At 42.6% G+C, this 19,973-nt stretch overlaps 1 protein-coding gene across 1 annotated transcript in view; it reads left to right on the forward strand.

Annotated features, from left to right (window-relative positions):
* RNF145 (ring finger protein 145) overlaps positions 1-19,973 on the forward strand; it is a 58,989-nt gene that overhangs the window by 33,657 nt on the left and 5,359 nt on the right. Inside the window, exons 5-10 of the mRNA XM_038772935.1 lie at positions 736-971; positions 1,800-1,975; positions 14,077-14,217; positions 15,491-15,673; positions 18,542-18,689; positions 19,614-19,970. Coding sequence (XP_038628863.1) covers positions 736-971; positions 1,800-1,975; positions 14,077-14,217; positions 15,491-15,673; positions 18,542-18,689; positions 19,614-19,970 — 1,241 coding nt within the window. The remainder of the gene's footprint in view (positions 1-735; positions 972-1,799; positions 1,976-14,076; positions 14,218-15,490; positions 15,674-18,541; positions 18,690-19,613; positions 19,971-19,973) is intronic.

Raw genomic sequence — 19,973 nt, forward strand, 5'->3', positions numbered from 1 at the left:
GAAAAGGGAGAGCTCCTTTTCTCCCACTTTTGGGTTTCAGGGCTGCTACGCACACTGCTACAGCTTTGCCTTATGGGTTCAAATCAGAATCCTTTGTCTTGGGAATCATAGATACATCATAGTGATAACAGTATGTCCTCTATCACTTCAGTCTGGTTTGGATGAAAGGCTCAAGAAATCTAAAATAAGGATGATTTAAATCACCTTTCTGGGACCATTGCTGGCCTCTATGAGAATGATTTAAATCGCCTTTCTGGGACTATTGCAGGCCTCGAACAGTAATTGTGAATTTTCCTAAGTGTGTACTGTGCGCCAAGCACTGTACTAGTTACTAGGTAAGTACAAGATAATCAAGCTAGACACAGTTCCCGTCCCACATGGGCTCACAGTCCCCAGGAGAGGGAGAACAGATATTTCCTCCTCATTATACAGATGAGGACACTGAAACACAAAGACTCGCCCAAGGTCTTACAGGAGGCAAGTGACAGAGTTGGGATCAGAACCCAAATCCCATTGTTTCCAAGCCTGTGCTCTTCCACACTGGTTTATAAATGCATGCAATTAATATGTCTTAGCAGGAAAGACCAAAGTTAAACTGTTTGAGGTAGATTTGTTTCATATTTTTTTAGGAGTCTCACTCTAGCTTTACTTAGATCGTTTCTCAAGGTGTAGTGTTAATGGGTAGCCACCACAATATCATTGTCTGATTGTGTCTGATTGTGTCTTTCTTTCTAGGTCAGTTGGTAGTGTGTACATTGTGCTCCTGTGTCATGAAAACTAAACAGATATGGCTTTTTTCGGCTCACATGCTTCCTCTGCTGGCACGACTCTGCCTTGTACCTTTGGAAACTATCGTTATAATCAACAAATTTGCTATGATTTTTACTGGGTTGGAAGTCTTATATTTTCTTGCCTCCAATCTTCTAGTTCCATACAATCTTGCTAAATCTGCATACAGAGAGTTGGTTCAGGTAAGATTATTTAAGTTTCTTCCAAGTTTTACACAAACATTTACGCAGATTGTATTGATTAAGATTTAGTTGGGGCCTTACTTTCCTATTATTTTGGGTAGCCCAAATCAGTTAATCAGTGGTTTTTTTATTAAGCACTCCCTGAGTGCAGAGCACTGTGCTGAGCACTTGGGAGAGTACAGTACAGTTGATTTGGAAGGCACAACCATATTCATAAGGAATTTAGAGTCCAGAGGGTTAGATCCAGATAAGGGAAATGGCAGAGTCTAAGGGAAATGTACATAATTGCTGTGAGGATAAAGGTGTGGTGAATATAAAGTGCTTAAGGGATACAGATCCGAGTGTACAGGTAATGCAGAAGGAAGGGTGGATAGGGAAAATGAAGCTTTAGTCAAGTCAAGTTGCTTATCTTTTGGAAGTTTAAAATGGCAGTGATTTGAAAAGCAAATTCAGAAGTCTGTTTTGCCCAGAATAATTCAAGTCAGTTTTGGAGATTGCTGATTTCCAAAATCAATTGCACGTTTAACTGTAGTGGTTTCAGTAAATGTTTGCTATAATTCAGTAATCATTGCTGTTATCTTCCTGTTGAATGTAGCACACTTATGAGAATTATGTAACCTATATTCTTGCTACCTCTACTAAGGTGATGACTCAAAACAATCTTGCAGTAAGAGAAAGAGTTTTCCTCAAGATTTTTATTTTTCTGAAGCTGAGTAAACTAAAGAAAGTGATTTCCCATCTTTCCTACCCTCGAAAACACGTATTTTTTTTAAACTACAGTAATGTGAATATGTAATTTAAACAAACTTATCTTGTTGCCTTTTCTAGGTAGTGGAAGTTTATGGCCTGCTGGCTCTGGGGATGTCTTTGTGGAATCAACTGGTGGTCCCAGTGCTATTCATGGTCTTCTGGCTTGTCTTGTTTGCTCTTCAGATTTACTCCTATTTCAGCACACGGGATCAGCCGGCTTCTCGGGAGAGGCTTCTTTTCCTTTTTCTGACAAGGTAATTAGTCAGAACAAGTAATTCAATCTAGGAATTCAAAACTCCACTCTAGAAACTGTAAGTGTCACTGATTGAGTTGATATCATTTCAGACTCTGTATTACAGAAACGAGAAGCAGCGTGGCCTAGTGGCAAGGGCATGGGCTTGGGAGTCAGAAGTCGTGGGTTCTAATCCCAGCTCCGCCACTTGTCTGCTATGTGACCTTGGGAAAATCACTTAACTTCTCTGTGTGCCAGTTACCTTTGAAATGGGGATTGAGACTGTGAGCCCCATATGGGACAGGGACTGTGTCCAAGTTGATTACCTTGTATCTATCTCAGTGCTTGACACATAGAGCTTAACAAATCCAAAATACTACTACTACTACTATTATTGTTATTATTATTAATTGCCAAACTAAGTAAGATAGAGGTTTTATTCAGTGGTTTCCTGGGCCTAGGGATAAATAAGGTGGTGTCAGTCAGAGCCAAGATGCATCAACCAATCTGTATGTGTCTTTATTGTTTTCCTTTTGCTGTGTAATTAATTTTCAGAATTTGTGGATCAAAATCACCAAATATAACAATTTTCACTAATGTTAGGTATTTAACAAAGAAGTTAGTTATTTCTGTTGTTTTACTCTGTACTTTGTCTACCTTGTAGTTAATGAAATACATATCCCCTTCATTAAGCATCTATCCTGCTGCACTTAGGGTTTCAGTTTAGTAGCATTCTTATCTCATGTCATTTATTCTTTTTAGACTGTGAGCCCACTTTTAGACTGTGAGCCCACTGTTGGGTAGGGACTGTCTCTATGTGATGCCAATTTGTACTTCCCAAGCGCTTAGTACAGTGCTCTGCACATAGTAAGCGCTCAATAAATACGATTGATTGATTGATTGATTGATTATTCTTCATAAATGAAGAATACGTCATTCCTTCATCACTAACAAAAGTTGGCTGGCTTTCCACCACTACACCAAACCTAGCCAGCTTCTTTTATTCTAGGCCCTTGTTGGCTCTACTGCAGTAATCTTATATATAGGGGTTAGATTTCCAACTATGTCACACATGAGAGAAACAGGGAAATGAATTTCATACCTTCAAAATACATTTTTAAAAGTCAAAGTTAGGAGACTAAATCAGCAAAGTCAGCTGAAGACTGAGAGTTTCCGTTTCAATCAGTAGTTGAGGAAGAGGGCATTTAAGTCAATTAATGGTATTTATTGAATGTTTTACTGTGCAGAACACTGCTAAGCATTTTGGAGAGTACAGTACAATTGAGTTGGTAGACACGTTCCTTGCTCACAATGAGTTTAGAGTCTAGGGAGGGAAATAAATAATTTACAGATATGTGCATAAGTGCTATGGATTGAGGGTGGGGAGAATACCAGATGTCCAAAGGGCACAGATCCAAGTGCAGAGATGGTGCAGAAGGGAGAGGGACCTGGCGAAAAGAGGACTTAATCGGGGAAGGCCGCCTGGAGGAGAAGTGACCGTAAATCAGTTGAGAGATCTAAAATTTGATCATGCTCACTGATCCAGAATCATTCTCTTCCCACTTATCTCTCTAGCTGTGTTAAAGGCCACTAGATATTCGACCCTCTGTTATTCCACCAAGAAAATGAAAAAGGAAAGCACCACTAGTCATAAATTTAAGACAGGGTGATGCTTCCCTTTTTCCCTGATATATGGCAAGTTGATTTCTCCCTGATACATATGAGCGTAATTTAAAAAAAATTTATCAGGACCTACAGTGTTCATCGTTCTCATCTTTCCCTACTTTTGTATCTTCTTAAATCTTGACTGACAACACAAGCATGTGCACATCACTTTTTCTGGCACTGCTATATGTTCAATACAGAAAGATGTGCAGTGTCAAGAAAATATTCCCTAATTCTACTACCGTATTCTGGCTAAAATGCATTATGGCAGAACTGACTAGTCAAATTTAAAGAAGGAAAAGTACACTGAATTAAATATTAAGTGTTTTTTTAATGCTTTTATGGCCTCTGGGGAAAAAATACCACAATAAATTCTGTTATCAAGATTTCACAAATACACAGCAAACAGAATAATTTAAGTTCTAATTAAATTTAAGAACCAGCTCAATAGCATTTTATTGCTTTTCTGTTTGTTTCTGTGGCCACAAACTGTAGCAGTTATCAAATAACAGCAAACAGAAGCTCTTTGCTATTGGCTTTTCCTCACCAGCTTTTTCCATCGTACGTACCTCCAACCTCACACACTTTACTCTTCACCTTCTGGACATACCTTACTCCCAACTCTCCCGCTTCTGACCTCTTGCTCATGCCATTCCTCTTCCCTGAATTCTTCCCTCCTTCCTATTTCTGCCAGACTATAGCTTTCTCCATCTTCATAACCTTCCTGAAATTACTTCAACCAGCAGTCCTTGCCTGATTAATTCATAGCACATACATAAAATGCACCCTTTAGATTTATGTATTTACCCATCTTCAGCATTATCTGCCTACATGTGTATGCACTTATGTATTTATTCATCGTTCCTTACTCTTGGTACTTCCAGTTATAGTAAAATGGGGATTAAGACACTGAGCTCCATATAGGACAGGGACTGTCCAACTTGATTAGCTTGCATCTACACCAGCGCATAGTACATTGCCTGGCACATAGTAGTGCTTAACAAATACCATTAAAAAAAAACCCCAAATCCCCCAAAACCCTAATTAATCTGTAAAGTCCTTGCTTCTTTTATGCACTGTTGAATTTTCAGGACATCATCATCATCATCATCATCAATCGAATTTATTGAGCGCTTACTGTGTGCACAGCACTGTACTAAGCGCTTGGGAAGTACAAGTTGGCAACATATAGAGACAGTCCCTACCCAACAGTGGGCTCACAGTCTAAAAGGCAGTCACAAGGTTTCTGCTGCATAGGGACGGGACATGGGCCTGGTAGTCACAAGGTTTGCTGCCATTTGTCAGCTGCATAGGGTTGGGGCACGGGCCTGGTAGTCATCATTCATCAATCGTATTTATTGAGCGCTTACTGAGTGCAGAGCGCTGTACTAAGCGCTTGGGAAGTACAAGTTGGCAACATATAGAGACAGTCCCTACCCAACAGTGAGCTCACAGTCTAAAACGTAGTCACAAGGTTTCTGCTGCATAGGGACGGGGCATGGGCCTGGTAGTCACAAGGTTTGCTGCCATTTGTCTGCTGCATGGGGTTAGGGCACGGGCCTGGTAGTCATCATCATCAGTCGTATTTATTGAGCGCTTACTGTGTGCAGAGCGCTGTACTAAGCGCTTGGGAAGTACGAGTTGGCAACATTTAGAGACAGTCCCTACCCAACAGTGAGCTCACAGTCTAAAATGTAGTCACAAGGTTTCTGCTGCAAAGGGATGGGGCATGGGCCTGGTAGTCACAAGGTTTGCTGCCATTTGTCTGCTGCATGGGGTTAGGGCACGGGCCTGGTAGTCATCATCATCAGTCGTATTTATTGAGCGCTTACTGTGTGCAGAGCGCTGTACTAAGCGCTTGGGAAGTACAAGTTGGCAACATATAGAGACAGTCCCTACCCAACAGTGAGCTCACAGTCTAAAATGTAGTCACAAGGTTTCTGCTGCAAAGGGATGGGGCATGGGCCTGGTAGTCACAAGGTTTGTTGCCATTTGTCTGCTGCATGGGGTTAGGGCACGGGCCTGGTAGTCATCATCATCAGTCGTATTTATTGAGTGCTTACTGTGTGCAGAGCGCTGTACTAAGCGCTTGGGAAGTACAAGTTGGCAACATATAGAGACAGTCCCTACCCAACAGTGAGCTCACAGTCTAAAATGTAGTCACAAGGTTTCTGCTGCAAAGGGATGGGGCATGGGCCTGGTAGTCACAAGGTTTGCTGCCATTTGTCTGCTGCATGGGGTTAGGGCACGGGCCTGGTAGTCATCATCATCAGTCATATTTATTGAGCGCTTACTGTGTGCAGAGCGCTGTACTAAGCGCTTGGGAAGTACAAGTTGGCAACATATAGAGACAGTCCCTACCCAACAGTGAGCTCACAGTCTAAAATGTAGTCACAAGGTTTCTGCTGCAAAGGGATGGGGCATGGGCCTGGTAGTCACAAGGTTTGCTGCCATTTGTCTGCTGCATGGAGTTAGGGCACGGGCCTGGTAGTCATCATCATCAATCGTATTTATTGAGCGCTTACTGTGTGCAGAGCGCTGTACTAAGCGCTTGGGAAGTACAAGTTGGCAACATATAGAGACAGTCCCTACCCAACAGTGAGCTCACAGTCTAAAATGTAGTCACAAGGTTTCTGCTGCAAAGGGATGGGGCATGGGCCTGGTAGTCACAAGGTTTGCTGCCATTTGTATGCTGCATGGGGTTAGGGCACAGGACTGGTAGTCATCATCATCAATCGTATTTATTGAGCGCTTACTGTGTGCAGAGCGCTGTACTAAGCGCTTGGGAAGTACAAGTTGGCAACATATAGAGACAGTCCCTACCCAACAGTGAGCTCACAGTCTAAAATGTAGTCACAAGGTTTTTGCTGCGTAGGGACGGGGCATGGGCCTGGTAGTCACAAGGTTTGCTGCCATTTGTCTGCTGCATAGGGTTGGGGCACGGGCTTGGTAGTCATCATCATCAGTCGTATTTATTGAGCGCTTACTCTTGTGCAGAGCACTGTACTAAGCACTTGGGAAGTACAAGTTGGCAACATATAGAGACAGTCCCTACCTAACAGTGGGCTCACAGTCTAAAAGGCAGTCACAAGGTTTCTGCTGCATAGGGACGGGGCATGGGCCTGGTAGTCACAAGGTTTGCTGCCATTTGTCTGCTGCATAGGGTTGGGGCACGGGCCTGATAGTCATCATCATCAATCGTATTTATTGAGCGCTTACTGTGTGCAGAGCGCTGTACTAAGCGCTTGGGAAGTACAAGCTGGCAACATATAGAGACAGTCCCTACCCAACAGTGAGCTCACAGTCTAAAATGTAGTCACAAGGTTTCTGCTGCAAAGGGATGGGGCATGGGCCTGGTAGTCACAAGGTTTGCTGCCATTTGTCTGCTGCATAGGGTTGGGGCACGGGCCTGATAGTCATCATCATCAATCGTATTTATTGAGCGCTTACTGTGTGCAGAGCGCTGTACTAAGTGCTTGGGAAGTACAAGCTGGCAACATATAGAGACAGTCCCTACCCAACAGTGAGCTCACAGTCTAAAATGTAGTCACAAGGTTTCTGCTGCAAAGGGATGGGGCATGGGCCTGGTAGTCACAAGGTTTGCTGCCATTTGTCTGCTGCATAGGGTTGGGGCACGGGCCTGATAGTCATCATCATCAATCGTATTTATTGAGCGCTTACTGTGTGCAGAGCGCTGTACTAAGCGCTTGGGAAGTACAAGCTGGCAACATATAGAGACAGTCCCTTCCCAACAGTGAGCTCACAGTCTAAAATGTAGTCACAAGGTTTCTGCTGCAAAGGGATGGGGCATGGGCCTGGTAGTCACAAGGTTTGCTGCCATTTGTCTGCTGCATGGGGTTAGGGCACGGGCCTGGTAGTCATCATCATCAGTCGTATTTATTGAGCGCTTACTGCGTGCAGAGCGCTGTACTAAGCGCTTGGGAAGTACAAGTTGGCAACATATAGAGACAGTCCCTACCCAACAGTGAGCTCACAGTCTAAAATGTAGTCACAAGTTTTCTGCTGCAAAGGGATGGGGCATGGGCCTGGTAGTCACAAGGTTTGCTGCCATTTGTCTGCTGCATGGGGTTAGGGCACGGGCCTGGTAGTCATCATCATCAGTCGTATTTATTGAGCGCTTACTGTGTGCAGAGCGCTGTACTAAGCGCTTGGGAAGTACGAGTTGGCAACATATAGAGAACAGTCCCTACCCAACAGTGAGCTCACAGTCTAAAATGTAGTCACAAGGTTTCTGCTGCATAGGGATGGGGCATGGGCCTGGTAGTCACAAGGTTTGCTGCCATTTGTCTGCTGCATGGGGTTAGGGCACGGGCCTGGTAGTCATCATCATCAGTCGTATTTATTGAGCACTTACTGTGTGCAGAGCACTGTACTAAGCGCTTGGGAAGTACACGTTGGCAACATATAGAGACAGTCCCTACCCAACATTGAGCTCACAGTCTAAAATGTAGTCACAAGGTTTCTGCTGCAAAGGGATGGGGCATGGGCCTGGTAGTCACAAGGTTTGCTGCCATTTGTCTGCTGCATAGGGTTGGGGCACGGGCCTGGTAGTCATCATCATCAATCGTATTTATTGAGCACTTACTGTGTGCAGAGCGCTGTACTAAGCGCTCGGGAAGTACAAGTTGGCAACATTCTCGCCTGTCCCGCCGTCGACCCCCGGCCCACGTCATCCCCCGGGCCTGGAATGCCCTCCCTCTGCCCCTCCGCCAAGCTAGCTCTCTTCCTCCCTTCAAGGCCCTGCTGAGAGCTCACCTCCTCCAGGAGGCCTTCCCAGACTGAGCCCCTTCCTTCCTCTCCCCCTCGTCCCCCTCTCCGTCCCGCCATCTCACCTCCTTCCCTTCCCCACAGCACCTGTATATATGTATATATGGTTGTACATATTTATTACTCTATTTATTTATTTATTTTACTTGTACATTTCTATCCTATTTGTTTTATTTTGTTGGTATGTTTGGTTCTGTTCTCTGTCTCCCCCTTTTAGACTGTGAGCCCACTGTTGGGTAGGGACTGTCTCTATGTGTTGCCAATTTGTACTTCCCAAGCGCTTAGTACAGTGCTCTGCACATAGTAAGCGCTCAATAAATACGATTGATTGATTGATTGACAGTCCCTACCCAACAGTGGGCTCACAGTCGAAAATGTAGTCACAAGGTTTCTGCTGCAAAGGGATGGGGCATGGGCCTGGTGGTCACAAGGTTTGCTGCCATTTGTCTGCTGCATAGGGTTGGGGCACGGGCCTGGTAGTCATCATCATCAATCGTATTTCTTGAGCGCTTACTGTGTGCAGAGCGCTGTACTAAGCGCTCGGGAAGTACAAGTTGGCAACATATAGAGACAGTCCCTACCCAACAGTGGCCTCACAGTCTAAAATATAGTCACAAGGTTTCTGCTGCATAGGGACGGGGCATGGGCCTGGTAGTCACAAGGTTTGCTGCCATTTGTCTGCTGCATAGGGTTGGGGCACGGGCCTGGTAGTCATCATCATCAGTCGTATTTATTGAGCACTTACTGTGTGCAGAGCGCTGTACTAAGTGCTTGGGAAGTACAAGTTGGCAACATATACAGTCCCTACCCAACAGTGGGCTCACAGTCTAAAATGTAGTCACAAGGTTTCTGCTGCATAGGGTTGGGGCACGGGCCTGGTAGTCACAAGGTTTGCTGCCATTTGTCTGCTGCATGGGGTTAGGGCACGGGCCTGGTAGTCATCATCATCAATTGTATTTATTGAGCGGATAGAGCTGGGCACAAAGCAGGCATGAACAGATACCACTCATTGATTCAATTTCAGTGGAAAATACTTGTGCAGTTAGTGGTCAGTCATATATGAGTCATTATTATCACCAATATGTATTGAATACCTGCTGCCCTCAACTTTACTGAATGAAATTTTGGGCATGCTGTAATCCAACTCCTGTAATTCTTCATTTGGAGTTTTAGATGATTTTCAATATGACTGTTAACTCATCTTCTTAAAGGTACCACTTAATGAGTTTTAGAGAATCAGCAAACTTTTGTAAAGCAGTTTCAAATGTCCTGAATGATGAGCACCAGAACTGGTTTTTTTATTGTTGCAGTTTCCTGAATAACATTTTTCACTTAAGCATACTAGAGCAGTCACAAACAGAAAATCTCTTGATAGTCACTTGTTCTCTCATACTCTCACAGTTTTCCTCACTTATTCTTCACCCCCTGCCTCGCTGTCTTTCTCCTGTCCTTTTCCCTCTTTCCTTATTTCTTTTCCTTTCTTCCCTTTCCTGTCCCTCTCCCCCATTCCAGGCTGGGCTACAGAAGATTGTATCACCACATAATTCCTACCCCATTGTCATTCTTTTTTCTGCTTTCATGTTCTTTTCTCTCATACTAAGAAACAGCTCATTGGTTCACTGGTAGAATTTTCTGTATTTCTGAAGGTTCTGGATATAAGATGACTGGATGTTTAAAGATGCAGAATAGTCATAAAGCACTTTAATAATTGTGATATGCTTAGGCAGCGAACTGAGATTTTTGGATTTTATTAATGAAAATGTTCCAATGAGCAGAGCTGCTTAAATAACTTACTGAATGAAAGACAGTAAGTAAATCAGTCACTCCTCTGCCTCTCAAGTACCTGATATTGACTGTCCATCTGCCATTGTTCACATTTACCCAGAAGCTTTATCAATACTCTGTGTAGAACCAAAACATTTTAATGCAAAGAGTAGATTACAATGGCAGTCTAAAAGCATGGATATCAACATTTACAAAAAAGAAATTGGACTTTGATTGTTGAAGACCTAGGACAATTAAAGATTAAATACTTTAAAAGACTTTAAAGTGCTGGATAAATGTTAAATATTTTGCCAGAATAAAATCACAGGGATTACAGAATTTTGGTTTTTTTTCATGAATGTTCTGTTACAAGCTTAATGTGACAGCTAATTCCTCACAATCTAACTTAAGATCTGTGAATACGCTTCATAACATAATATTGAAGCAGTGTTGCCTCGTGGAAAGAGCACAGGCAGTTGGAGTCAGAGGACCTGGTTTTAAGTCCCAGCTCCACCGCTTGTCTGCTGTGTGCCCTTAGAGGTAAATCGCTTAACCCATTTTAGATTGTGACAGGGACTATGTCTGATTCCCAACTCTGTATTCTCTCACAGTGCTCTGCACTCAATAAGCACATAAGAAATACTGTTACTACCACTGCTACTACTCTCTGGGCCTCAGTTTCTTCATCTGAAAGTGGGGATAAAATGCCTGTTCTCCCTCCTACTTGGCGTATGAATCCCATGTGGGACAGAGACTGTGTCTGATTAACTTATCTCTACCCCAGTGCTTAGCACAGTGCTTGTTATATGGTACGCACTTACCAAAAGCTTTTTTAATTACTACGATTCATGACACATTTTAATCTTTTGATCAATATGTCTTTACTTTAGCTGCTTATCCCTCCTTATCAAAATTTGGTGACAGATTACCCCATCACGCTTCTTAATATCTAGACCAATAGCTGCTTCTCTAAAAACCCAAAGCGATCCAGAACTTTGGCATAGAACTAAATTGTCAGCAGCTGTTTTGAAATTATCAGAGTAACTTGGGAACACACATCCAATCACTGAGTAATTGCCCTGTATATATGTATATATATGTATATATGTCCTGCATATATGTATATATGTTTGTACATATTTATTACTCTATTTTACTTGTACATATCTGTTCTATTTATTTTATTTTGTTAGTATGTTTGGTTTTGTTCTCTGTCTCCCCCTTTTAGACTGTGAGCCCACTGTTGGGTAGGGACTGTCTCTGTATGTTGCCAATTTGTACTTCCCAAGCACTTAGTACAGTGCTCTGCACATAGTAAGCGCTCAATAAATATGATTGATGATGATGATGATGCCCTGTAATAAAGCTAGATTTAGACTGTAGCATCGTCATACCACGTTGCAAACAGTAAGCATATTTATGAAAATAGTGAAACCACACATGGTTTGTTGGTTCATTCAATCGTATTTATTGAGCAGTTACTGTGTGCAGAGCACTGTAGTAAGCGCTCGGGAAGTACAAATCGGCAACATATAGAGACGGTCCCTACCCAACAACGGGCTCACAGTCCAGAAAAAGTTTGTTCTACATGATATGCGAACAATTATGTAAGTTTTATGGTTTGAGTAAAAAAATTAAGGCTTTTAATTAATTCTAATCTATTTGGACAAAATAGTTTGAAAAATTAACGTAAAAGTTGGCCACCTAGTTGAAGACCTTGTGTTGAATATAATGCATCCTTTTTAATCTAAACAGTTTAGGTTTTATGCCAGACTTTTGGATCGCTATGGGTTTAAATATTTAGAGAAGCAGCTACTGATCTGAATACTAAGGGGTGTAATTGGGTAATCTGTTACCGAATTTTGATGAGGAAACAAACTGAATTTGAATAAGGGCATTTCAAGTGTTTAGTATAATATAAACTCGTTATGGCAGGGAATGTATCTGTTAATTCTGTTGTGTTGTACTCTCCCAAGCACGTAGAACAGTATTACGCACATAGCAAACATTCAATAAATAGCATTGATTGATTAGTACAGTGCCCTGCACTCAGTAAGTGCTCAATGAATACCGTTAATGAATACCTCTCCTGGTTCTCCTCATATCTCTCCAGCCGTTCATTCTCAGTCTCCTTTGTGGGCTCCTCCTCCCTGTCCCATCCCCGTACTGGAGGGGTTCCTCATGGGTCAGTTCTTGGTCCCCTTCTGTTCTCTATCTACACTAACTCCCTTGGTGAACTCATTCGCTCCCACGGCTTCAACTATCATCTCAAGATATGCTGATAACACCAAAATCCACATTTCTGCACCTGCTCTTTCTCCCTCCCTCCAGGCTCTTGTCTTCTTCTAACTTCAGGACATCTCCATCTGGGTGTCTGCCCGCCATCTAAAACTCAATATCTCCAAGACTGAGCTCCTTATCTTCCCTCCCAAACCCTGCCCTCTCCCTTACTTTCCCGTCACTGTAGACAGCACTACCATCCTTCCCATCTCACAAGCCTGCAAACTTGGTGTCATCCTGGACTGCGCTCTCTCATTCACCCCACACATCCAATCCATCACCAAACCCCGCCGGTCTCACCTCCACATCGCCAAGATCCACCCTTTCCTCTCCATCCAAACCACTACCTTGCTGGTTCAATCTCTCATCCTATCCCAACTGGATTACTGCATCAGCCTCCTCTCTGATCTCCCATCTTCCTGTCTTTTCCCACTTCAGTCTGTACTTCACTCTGCTTTCCGGATCATCTAGCCTTATTTGTATTTATTCTGATGACTTGACACCTGTCCTCATGTTTTGTCTTGTTGTCTGTCTCCCCCTTCTAGACTGTGAGCCCATTGTTGGGTAGGGACCGTCTCTATATGTTGCCAACTTGTACTTCCCAAGAGCTTAGTACAGTGCTCTGCACACAGTAAGCACTCAATAAATACGATTGATGATGATGATGATGATCTAGCCTTATTTGTATTTATTCTGATGACTTGACACCTGTCCACATGTTTTGTTTTGTTTTCTGTCTCCCCCTTCTAGACTGTGAGCCCGTTGTTGGGTAGGAACCGTCTCTGTTGCCAACTTGTACTTCCCAAGTGCTTAGTACAGTGCTCGGCACACAGTAAGCGCTCAGTAAATACGAGTGAATGAATAAATGAATCTTTGTGCAGAAATTCTCTGGGCATGTTACTCCCCTCCTCAAAAATCTCCAGTGGGTACCAATCAATCTGCGCATCAGGCAGAAACTCCTCACCCTGGGCTTCAAGGCTGTCCATCACCTCGCCCCCTCCTACCTCCCCTCCCTTCTCTCCTTCTACAGCCCAGCCTGCACCCTCCGCTCCTCTGCCGCTAACCTCACTGTACATCATTCTCGCTTGTCCCGCCATCGACCCCCGGCCTACGTCCTTCCCCTGGCCTCCCTCCACACATCCGCCAAGCTAGCTCTCTTCCTCCCTTCAAAGCCCTACTGAGAGCTCACCGCCTCCAGGAGGCCTTCCCAAACTGAGCCCCCTTTTTCCTCTCCTCCTCCGCATCCCCCCTGCCCAACCTCCTTCCCCTCGCCACAGCACTTGTATATATATTTGGTCAGGTTTATTACTGTATTTATTTTACTTGTACATATCTACTATTCTATTTATTTTGTTAATGATGTGCATATAGCTTTAATCCTATTCTGAGGATTTTGACACCTGTCCACATGTTTTATTTTGTTGTCTGTCTCCCCATTCTAGACTGTGAGCCCGTTGTTGGGTAGGGACCATCTCTATATGTTGCTGACTTGTACTTCCCAAGTGCTTAGTACAGTGCTCTGCACACAGTAAGCTCTCAATAAATACATTTGAATGAATTAATTGGTTGATTTTCAGCTTATCCTGTCCTGATTCTAAAGTTTTTCTGATATTGCTTCCTTTGTAGTATTGCCGAATGCTGTAGCACACCATACTCCCTCCTGGGTCTGGTATTCACGGTTTCTTTTGTTGCTCTTGGTGTTTTGACCCTTTGCAAGTTTTACTTGCAGGGTTACCGGGCCTTCATGAATGACCCTGCAATGAATCGGTAAGTTCATTACTGTATATGTGACTAAAATGGCTAAGAATTGAAATAAAAAAGAGGCAACTTGCTTAAACTATGTGGAACTGGGTAGGAGTGAATTTCTTGAGGAGGCTTAAGATATCATGGAAGAATCATAGACTCTCCTGAGAGAAATATGTTTTATTTTGAGACTTTTCCAGGGTTGGACACAGAGTCCCTTTTGGGGGCTGTAGTCGAAGCCCTTTAGCTCGCTATTCCTCAAGGCATTCTAACCTTTCTGCACCTGACTTCAGGCCTCCTTAAGGCCATAAGAAAGCACCTGGGTGTTCTAGCTCCTTAGAACATCAAGACTGAAAGATCAGAGACCTGATTTTCTGTGGCATCTTTGATTTGTTTTGTAATATTGGGGTAAGCCATACAAACTCTGTGGGCGTTTGCTTCTCAAATTATAAAAATAATTGCTGCCCCTACTATTTTAAATGCTCATAAAAATGCTTTGGAGCATTGGATGAGTGATACTAAGTAAATTGGAGAAGCACTTTTGCAAAATTCCACCTTTAAAGGAGCATTTAATCCTCATTTGTCTAGCCCGCAAATCATGGAATAATTTGAAACTGTTCAGTAGAAGCCTATGGGTGGCAGAAACAACGGGTACAGAAGGTGGGGAAAGTTGCATCCTCTTAAATGATTTAATAGGTTCAAATAGCAAGAGCTGTGCAGACATTCACATATTCACTGCTTTGAAAATGGACAAAGAGGTGTGAGGTGTACCCTGTCTTGGCTTCATTTTAAAAAAAGTGAAGTCAGCATACTAAATCGATTCAAATACGTTTTAAAAAAATTATTTCCTTTGCTCAAGAATAGGAGACAAGATCCTTTTCATTCTGGCTTTTACCATTCTGTGGTTCTTTTTAAGTCGAATTTAATTACCTTTGTTAGAATTTTATTTTCCTGCCTAATTGCTTCATATAATGTTCTTCATAGTCCTCATTGTTTTCTCTTAATTCTCTATTGTAGCTATTTGGTTGGTAAAGTCATCTTTACAAATAGAAGGTCATTGGAATGGTCACTCCATTCAAACTTTGAACTGACTGGACCTTCAGTGAGAGAACCACATTTTAAATGCTATTTCAGTAATTGCTAGAGTCAACAGACACATGCAGCAGTTTTAAGATGACTCTAAGAATAAGAAACACTGCCATTTGAACACATACTGGCTTTTCCCGTCTCTACTGAAATATGTTGATTCTCTGTTTCTTTCCCTTTTTAAAATATTTTTTAAAAATCAATTTTCTAGGGGGATGACAGAAGGAGTTACACTTCTAATTCTGGCAGTACAGACCGGCCTAATAGAACTGCAAGTTGTTCATCGAGCATTCCTGCTCAGTATTATTCTCTTCATTGTGGTTGCTTCTATCCTCCAGTCCATGTTAGAAATCGCAGATCCTATTGTTCTGGCGCTGGGAGCATCTAGAGACAAGTAAGAAGGTTTCTAAAGCAAAGATTTTGAAGCATTCTCTGCAACTAAACAGAAACAGATTTGTAGCATATTTAGGAAACAGCCCAAATAAAAAAGGGAGATTTTTTAAAATGGAAAAATGAACATTGTTTCAAAAGTTTGGGTAAGAAAGTGTTTGATAATAATAATAATGATGATGGCATTTATTAAGCACTTACTATGTGCATGTTACTCCCCTCCTCAAAAATCTCCAGTGGCTACCAGTCAACCTATGCATCAGGTACAAACTCCTCACTCTTGGCTTCAAGGCTGTCCATCACCTCGCCCCCTCCTACCTCACCTCCCTTCTCTCCTTCTCCAGCCCAGCCCGCACCCTCCGCTCCTCTGCCGCTAATCTCCTCACTGTGCCTCGTTCTCGCCTGTCCCGCCATCGACCCCCGGCCCATGTCCTCCCCCTGGCCTGGAATGCCCTCCCTCCGCACATCCGCCAAGCTAGCTCTCTTCCTCCCTGCCAAGCCCTACTGAGAGCTCACCTCCTCCAGGAGGCCTTCCCAGACTGAGCCCCCTCCTTCCTCTCTCCCCCATCCCCCCCACCTTACCTCCTTGCCCTCCCCACAGCACCTGTATATATCTTTGTACATATTTATTACTGTATTTATTTTACTTGTACATATTTATTCTATTTATTTTATTTTGTTAATATGTTTTGTTTTGTTGTCTGTCTCCCCCTTCTAGACTGTGAGCCCGCTGTTGGGTAGGGACCGTCTCTATATGTTGCCAACTTGTACTTCCCTGCGCTTAGTACAGTGTTCTGCACACAGTAAGCACTCAATAAATGTGATTGAATGAATGAATGAATGAAAAGCACTGTTCTAAGCACTGGGGAGATTACAAGGTGATCAGGTTGTCCCACGTCGGGCTCACAGTCTTAGTCCCCATTTTACAGGTGAGGTAACTGAGGCACAGAGAAGTTAAATGACTTGCCCAAAGTCACACAGCTGACAAGTGGCAGAGCTTGGATTTGAACCCATGACCTCTGACTCCAAAGCCCGTGCTCATTCCACTGAGCCACGCTGCTTCTCTTGGGTTTGATCTGCCCCCTGCCCCCAAGCCCTCATTTCTCTCCCTTTTTTTTGGTTCAGCTTCATTGGGGCTACTTTTTATCTTCCCTCCTAGAAGTCAAAGAATATGAGTTATCACCCATAGAATTCAATCTGGAAAATGTCACAGCAATATTGATTAATCAAACTTCATTATAATGCGTAGTACATAGAGCTAGCGCGCGCGCGCGCACACACACACACACACACACACACACACACACACACACACACACACACACACACACACACACACACACACACACACACACACACACACACCCTTTTTTTAATATACAAGTGCTCCAAAATGATCTTGGAACTCCATATAACTTTTTGTTTTGGTGGTGCTTTGTGAGGAACAGATCAAAGAAAGCTAATGCAACTTTTTTGGATTTGAGAAATGTCTATTTTTTTTAGTAAAACTCAGAGCCTCAGTTATTTTGGGTGCCACAGTAGACAAATGGCAGAGCTGGGGTTGGAACTTGGGTCCTTTGACTCCCAGGCATGTTGCTTCTCTGGCTTCCAGAGTCTTTAATGTGAAAACATGTCTGACTACAGAAAATATAGGACAACCATGCAAAATATTGTTTTCCCTTTTTAACGGAAAAGGACTGACTGCTTCTGCTGTTTATAACCCTTGAAATTTGGTATGGGTTTTCCAGAGGGCATAGTCTACTTCTGTAACTTGGAAGAAGTCATCCTAAAAGCTATTAGGCTTAGGGGTGATGCCCCAGCTATTTTTGGTGTCGTTTTGTTTTGTTTAACGTCTAGGACAAAAATAATTGGTGGGTGAATGGCTTACAAGGAACTAGTGTGATTTTTCTTTTTCAGTGCTCTTGATTATGTTTGAATATCACAATAGAGCTGTATCCTTTTCAGCTTTATGTTTAAAACCTTTAATCTCCCATGTGGAAGGAAGCATTTGACGAAAGAGGAAGCAAATGATTACCTAAGTGTTTGCCTTTAATCTTACTATAGCAATTCTGACTAGGAATGGTTTGGTATTTCATTGTGATAATGAGCTGTAGACTGGGTTTTTGTTTCCCGTTCATGTAGGGTATATTGAGATTTTCTTGATAATCAACAAAATCTGGTTTTAATAAACGTGAAAGAAGGAAACAGCTATTTACTTTGTTGGGCTTATGACCTATGAAAAGAGGTCTCCCAAGAGAATATAGTTTAGATTTCTAACACACAATCGATTGTATAATTGAGTGCTTATTTTGTGCAGTGTACTGTACTAAGTGCTTGGGAGAGTACAGTATAAACAGTTGGTAGACATGTTCCTGCCTACAGGGTGCTTACAGTTCAAGGTTATACAAGATTTTCAGTTTTGTACGCCCTGTAAAACATCAAAGTCCCCCATTTTCCCATTTTAGGGCACAACAAGCCCGTAAAATCACTGTGGGCAGGGAACGTGTTGACCAACTCTGTTATATTATGCTCTACCAAGTGGTTAGTACAGTACTGTGCACACAGTAAGCGCTTAATAAATGCGATTGATTGGCAGAATGATCATTTAACTTTTCTTTTTTGTGACTAGTTCTGGGAACTATTTATTTTTGAGAACTTCATACAAGTGAAATGTATGGAAAATGATTTGGGGTGTAAGGAGTGCTAAGGGAGAGTAAATCACATCTCTTGAGCCCAGGCATCTTGTCTTTTCAATGAAAGTGCTCATCCACGTGAAATCCAGTTGTCTTATTTCTGAGGACTTCACTTCGATGGCTATTAACTCTATGCTAGTTGGGAAAAGTTTTATGGAAAGTATCTTATGTTTCTGCAGGAGCCTATGGAAACACTTCCGTGCTGTCAGCCTTTGTTTGTTCTTATTGGTATTCCCTGCTTATATGGCCTACATGATTTGCCAGTTTTTCCACATGGACTTTTGGCTTCTTATCATTATCTCCAGTAGCATCTTGACTTCCCTGCAGGTAAGGCTCAGGAATAGCCTAATATCATTCCTGATTTGCTTATACTTTGCCTGAATAAAATAAATGAACTTCAGAAAATTAATGATAGTAAGTGGTCCATTTTTTATGGGTCCTGGTTTCTGCATTTCTACATCTCAGTCCCACTTGTCTGCTGTTTGACCTTGGGCAAGTCAGTTAACTACTCTGTGCCTCAGTTACCTTATCTGTAAAAATGGAGATTGACTGTGAGCCCCATCTGGAACATGGATTGCATTCAACCTCACTGGCTGGTGTCTACCCCACCACATAGAACAGTACCTGGCACATATTAAGTGCTTAACAAATACCATATAAGACCAACCAACAAAAAAAAAATCCCTTTGTCTTGGAGTATTCAGAACTTACAGTGAGTTGTACAGCCTTACACCTACTGTTTCCCCACTGCAGAATTGGGCTGCTAAACTACCATGTAAGTCTTGGGTGAACAAAGAAGAACTTAGAAAGCTTCTTCCCTTCAGACTGCAAAAAGCAAAAAAAAAACCAAACCCCAAAACAAAATACAGGTCTAAGTACAGCAGTTTATGGAATATGAAGGAAAAGAGATGACAGTTTAAATGGCCTAAATAAAAATGGCTTTAGTCTTCACCCCAGTCCTGAATTGGATCCCCCCAGCTTTAACAATAAAATTTTGTTCTTGTTCCTTACTACTTCTCTCCTCCTGCCCTCCCTTCACTACTGCTAACTTGCCTTTAAGTGAATGAAACTGTGTCCTCTCTATCAGCAGCATGGTGAAGTGGATAGAGCATGGGCCTATGTAAGAAGGTCATGGGTTCTAATTCTGAGGTCACCAAATAAAACACATAATCAAAGATGTGGCAGAAAAGATGATCTTGCTTGTTGCAGTCATGATTACATCTTCTCAAAGAGTATTTTGTGTTTTTTCAGGTTCTGGGAACTCTTTTTATTTATGTCTTATTTATGGTCGAAGAATTCAGAAAAGAGCCTGTGGAGAACATGGACGATGTCATCTACTATGTGAATGGCACCTACCGGCTGTTGGAATTCCTCGTGGCTCTCTGTGTCGTGGCCTATGGTGTCTCGGAAACCATTTTTGGGGAGTGGACTGTAATGGGCTCGATGATTATCTTTATCCATTCTTACTACAATGTTTGGTTGCGAGCCCAGTTGGGGTGGAAGAGTTTCCTGCTCCGCAGAGATGCTGTGAATAAGATCAAATCGTTGCCCATTGCTACAAAAGAGCAGCTGGAGAAACACAATGATATTTGTGCCATCTGCTACCAGGTA

The sequence above is a fragment of the Tachyglossus aculeatus genome, chromosome X1 (genome assembly GCF_015852505.1).
Source record: "Tachyglossus aculeatus isolate mTacAcu1 chromosome X1, mTacAcu1.pri, whole genome shotgun sequence".
NCBI lineage: Eukaryota > Metazoa > Chordata > Mammalia > Monotremata > Tachyglossidae > Tachyglossus > Tachyglossus aculeatus.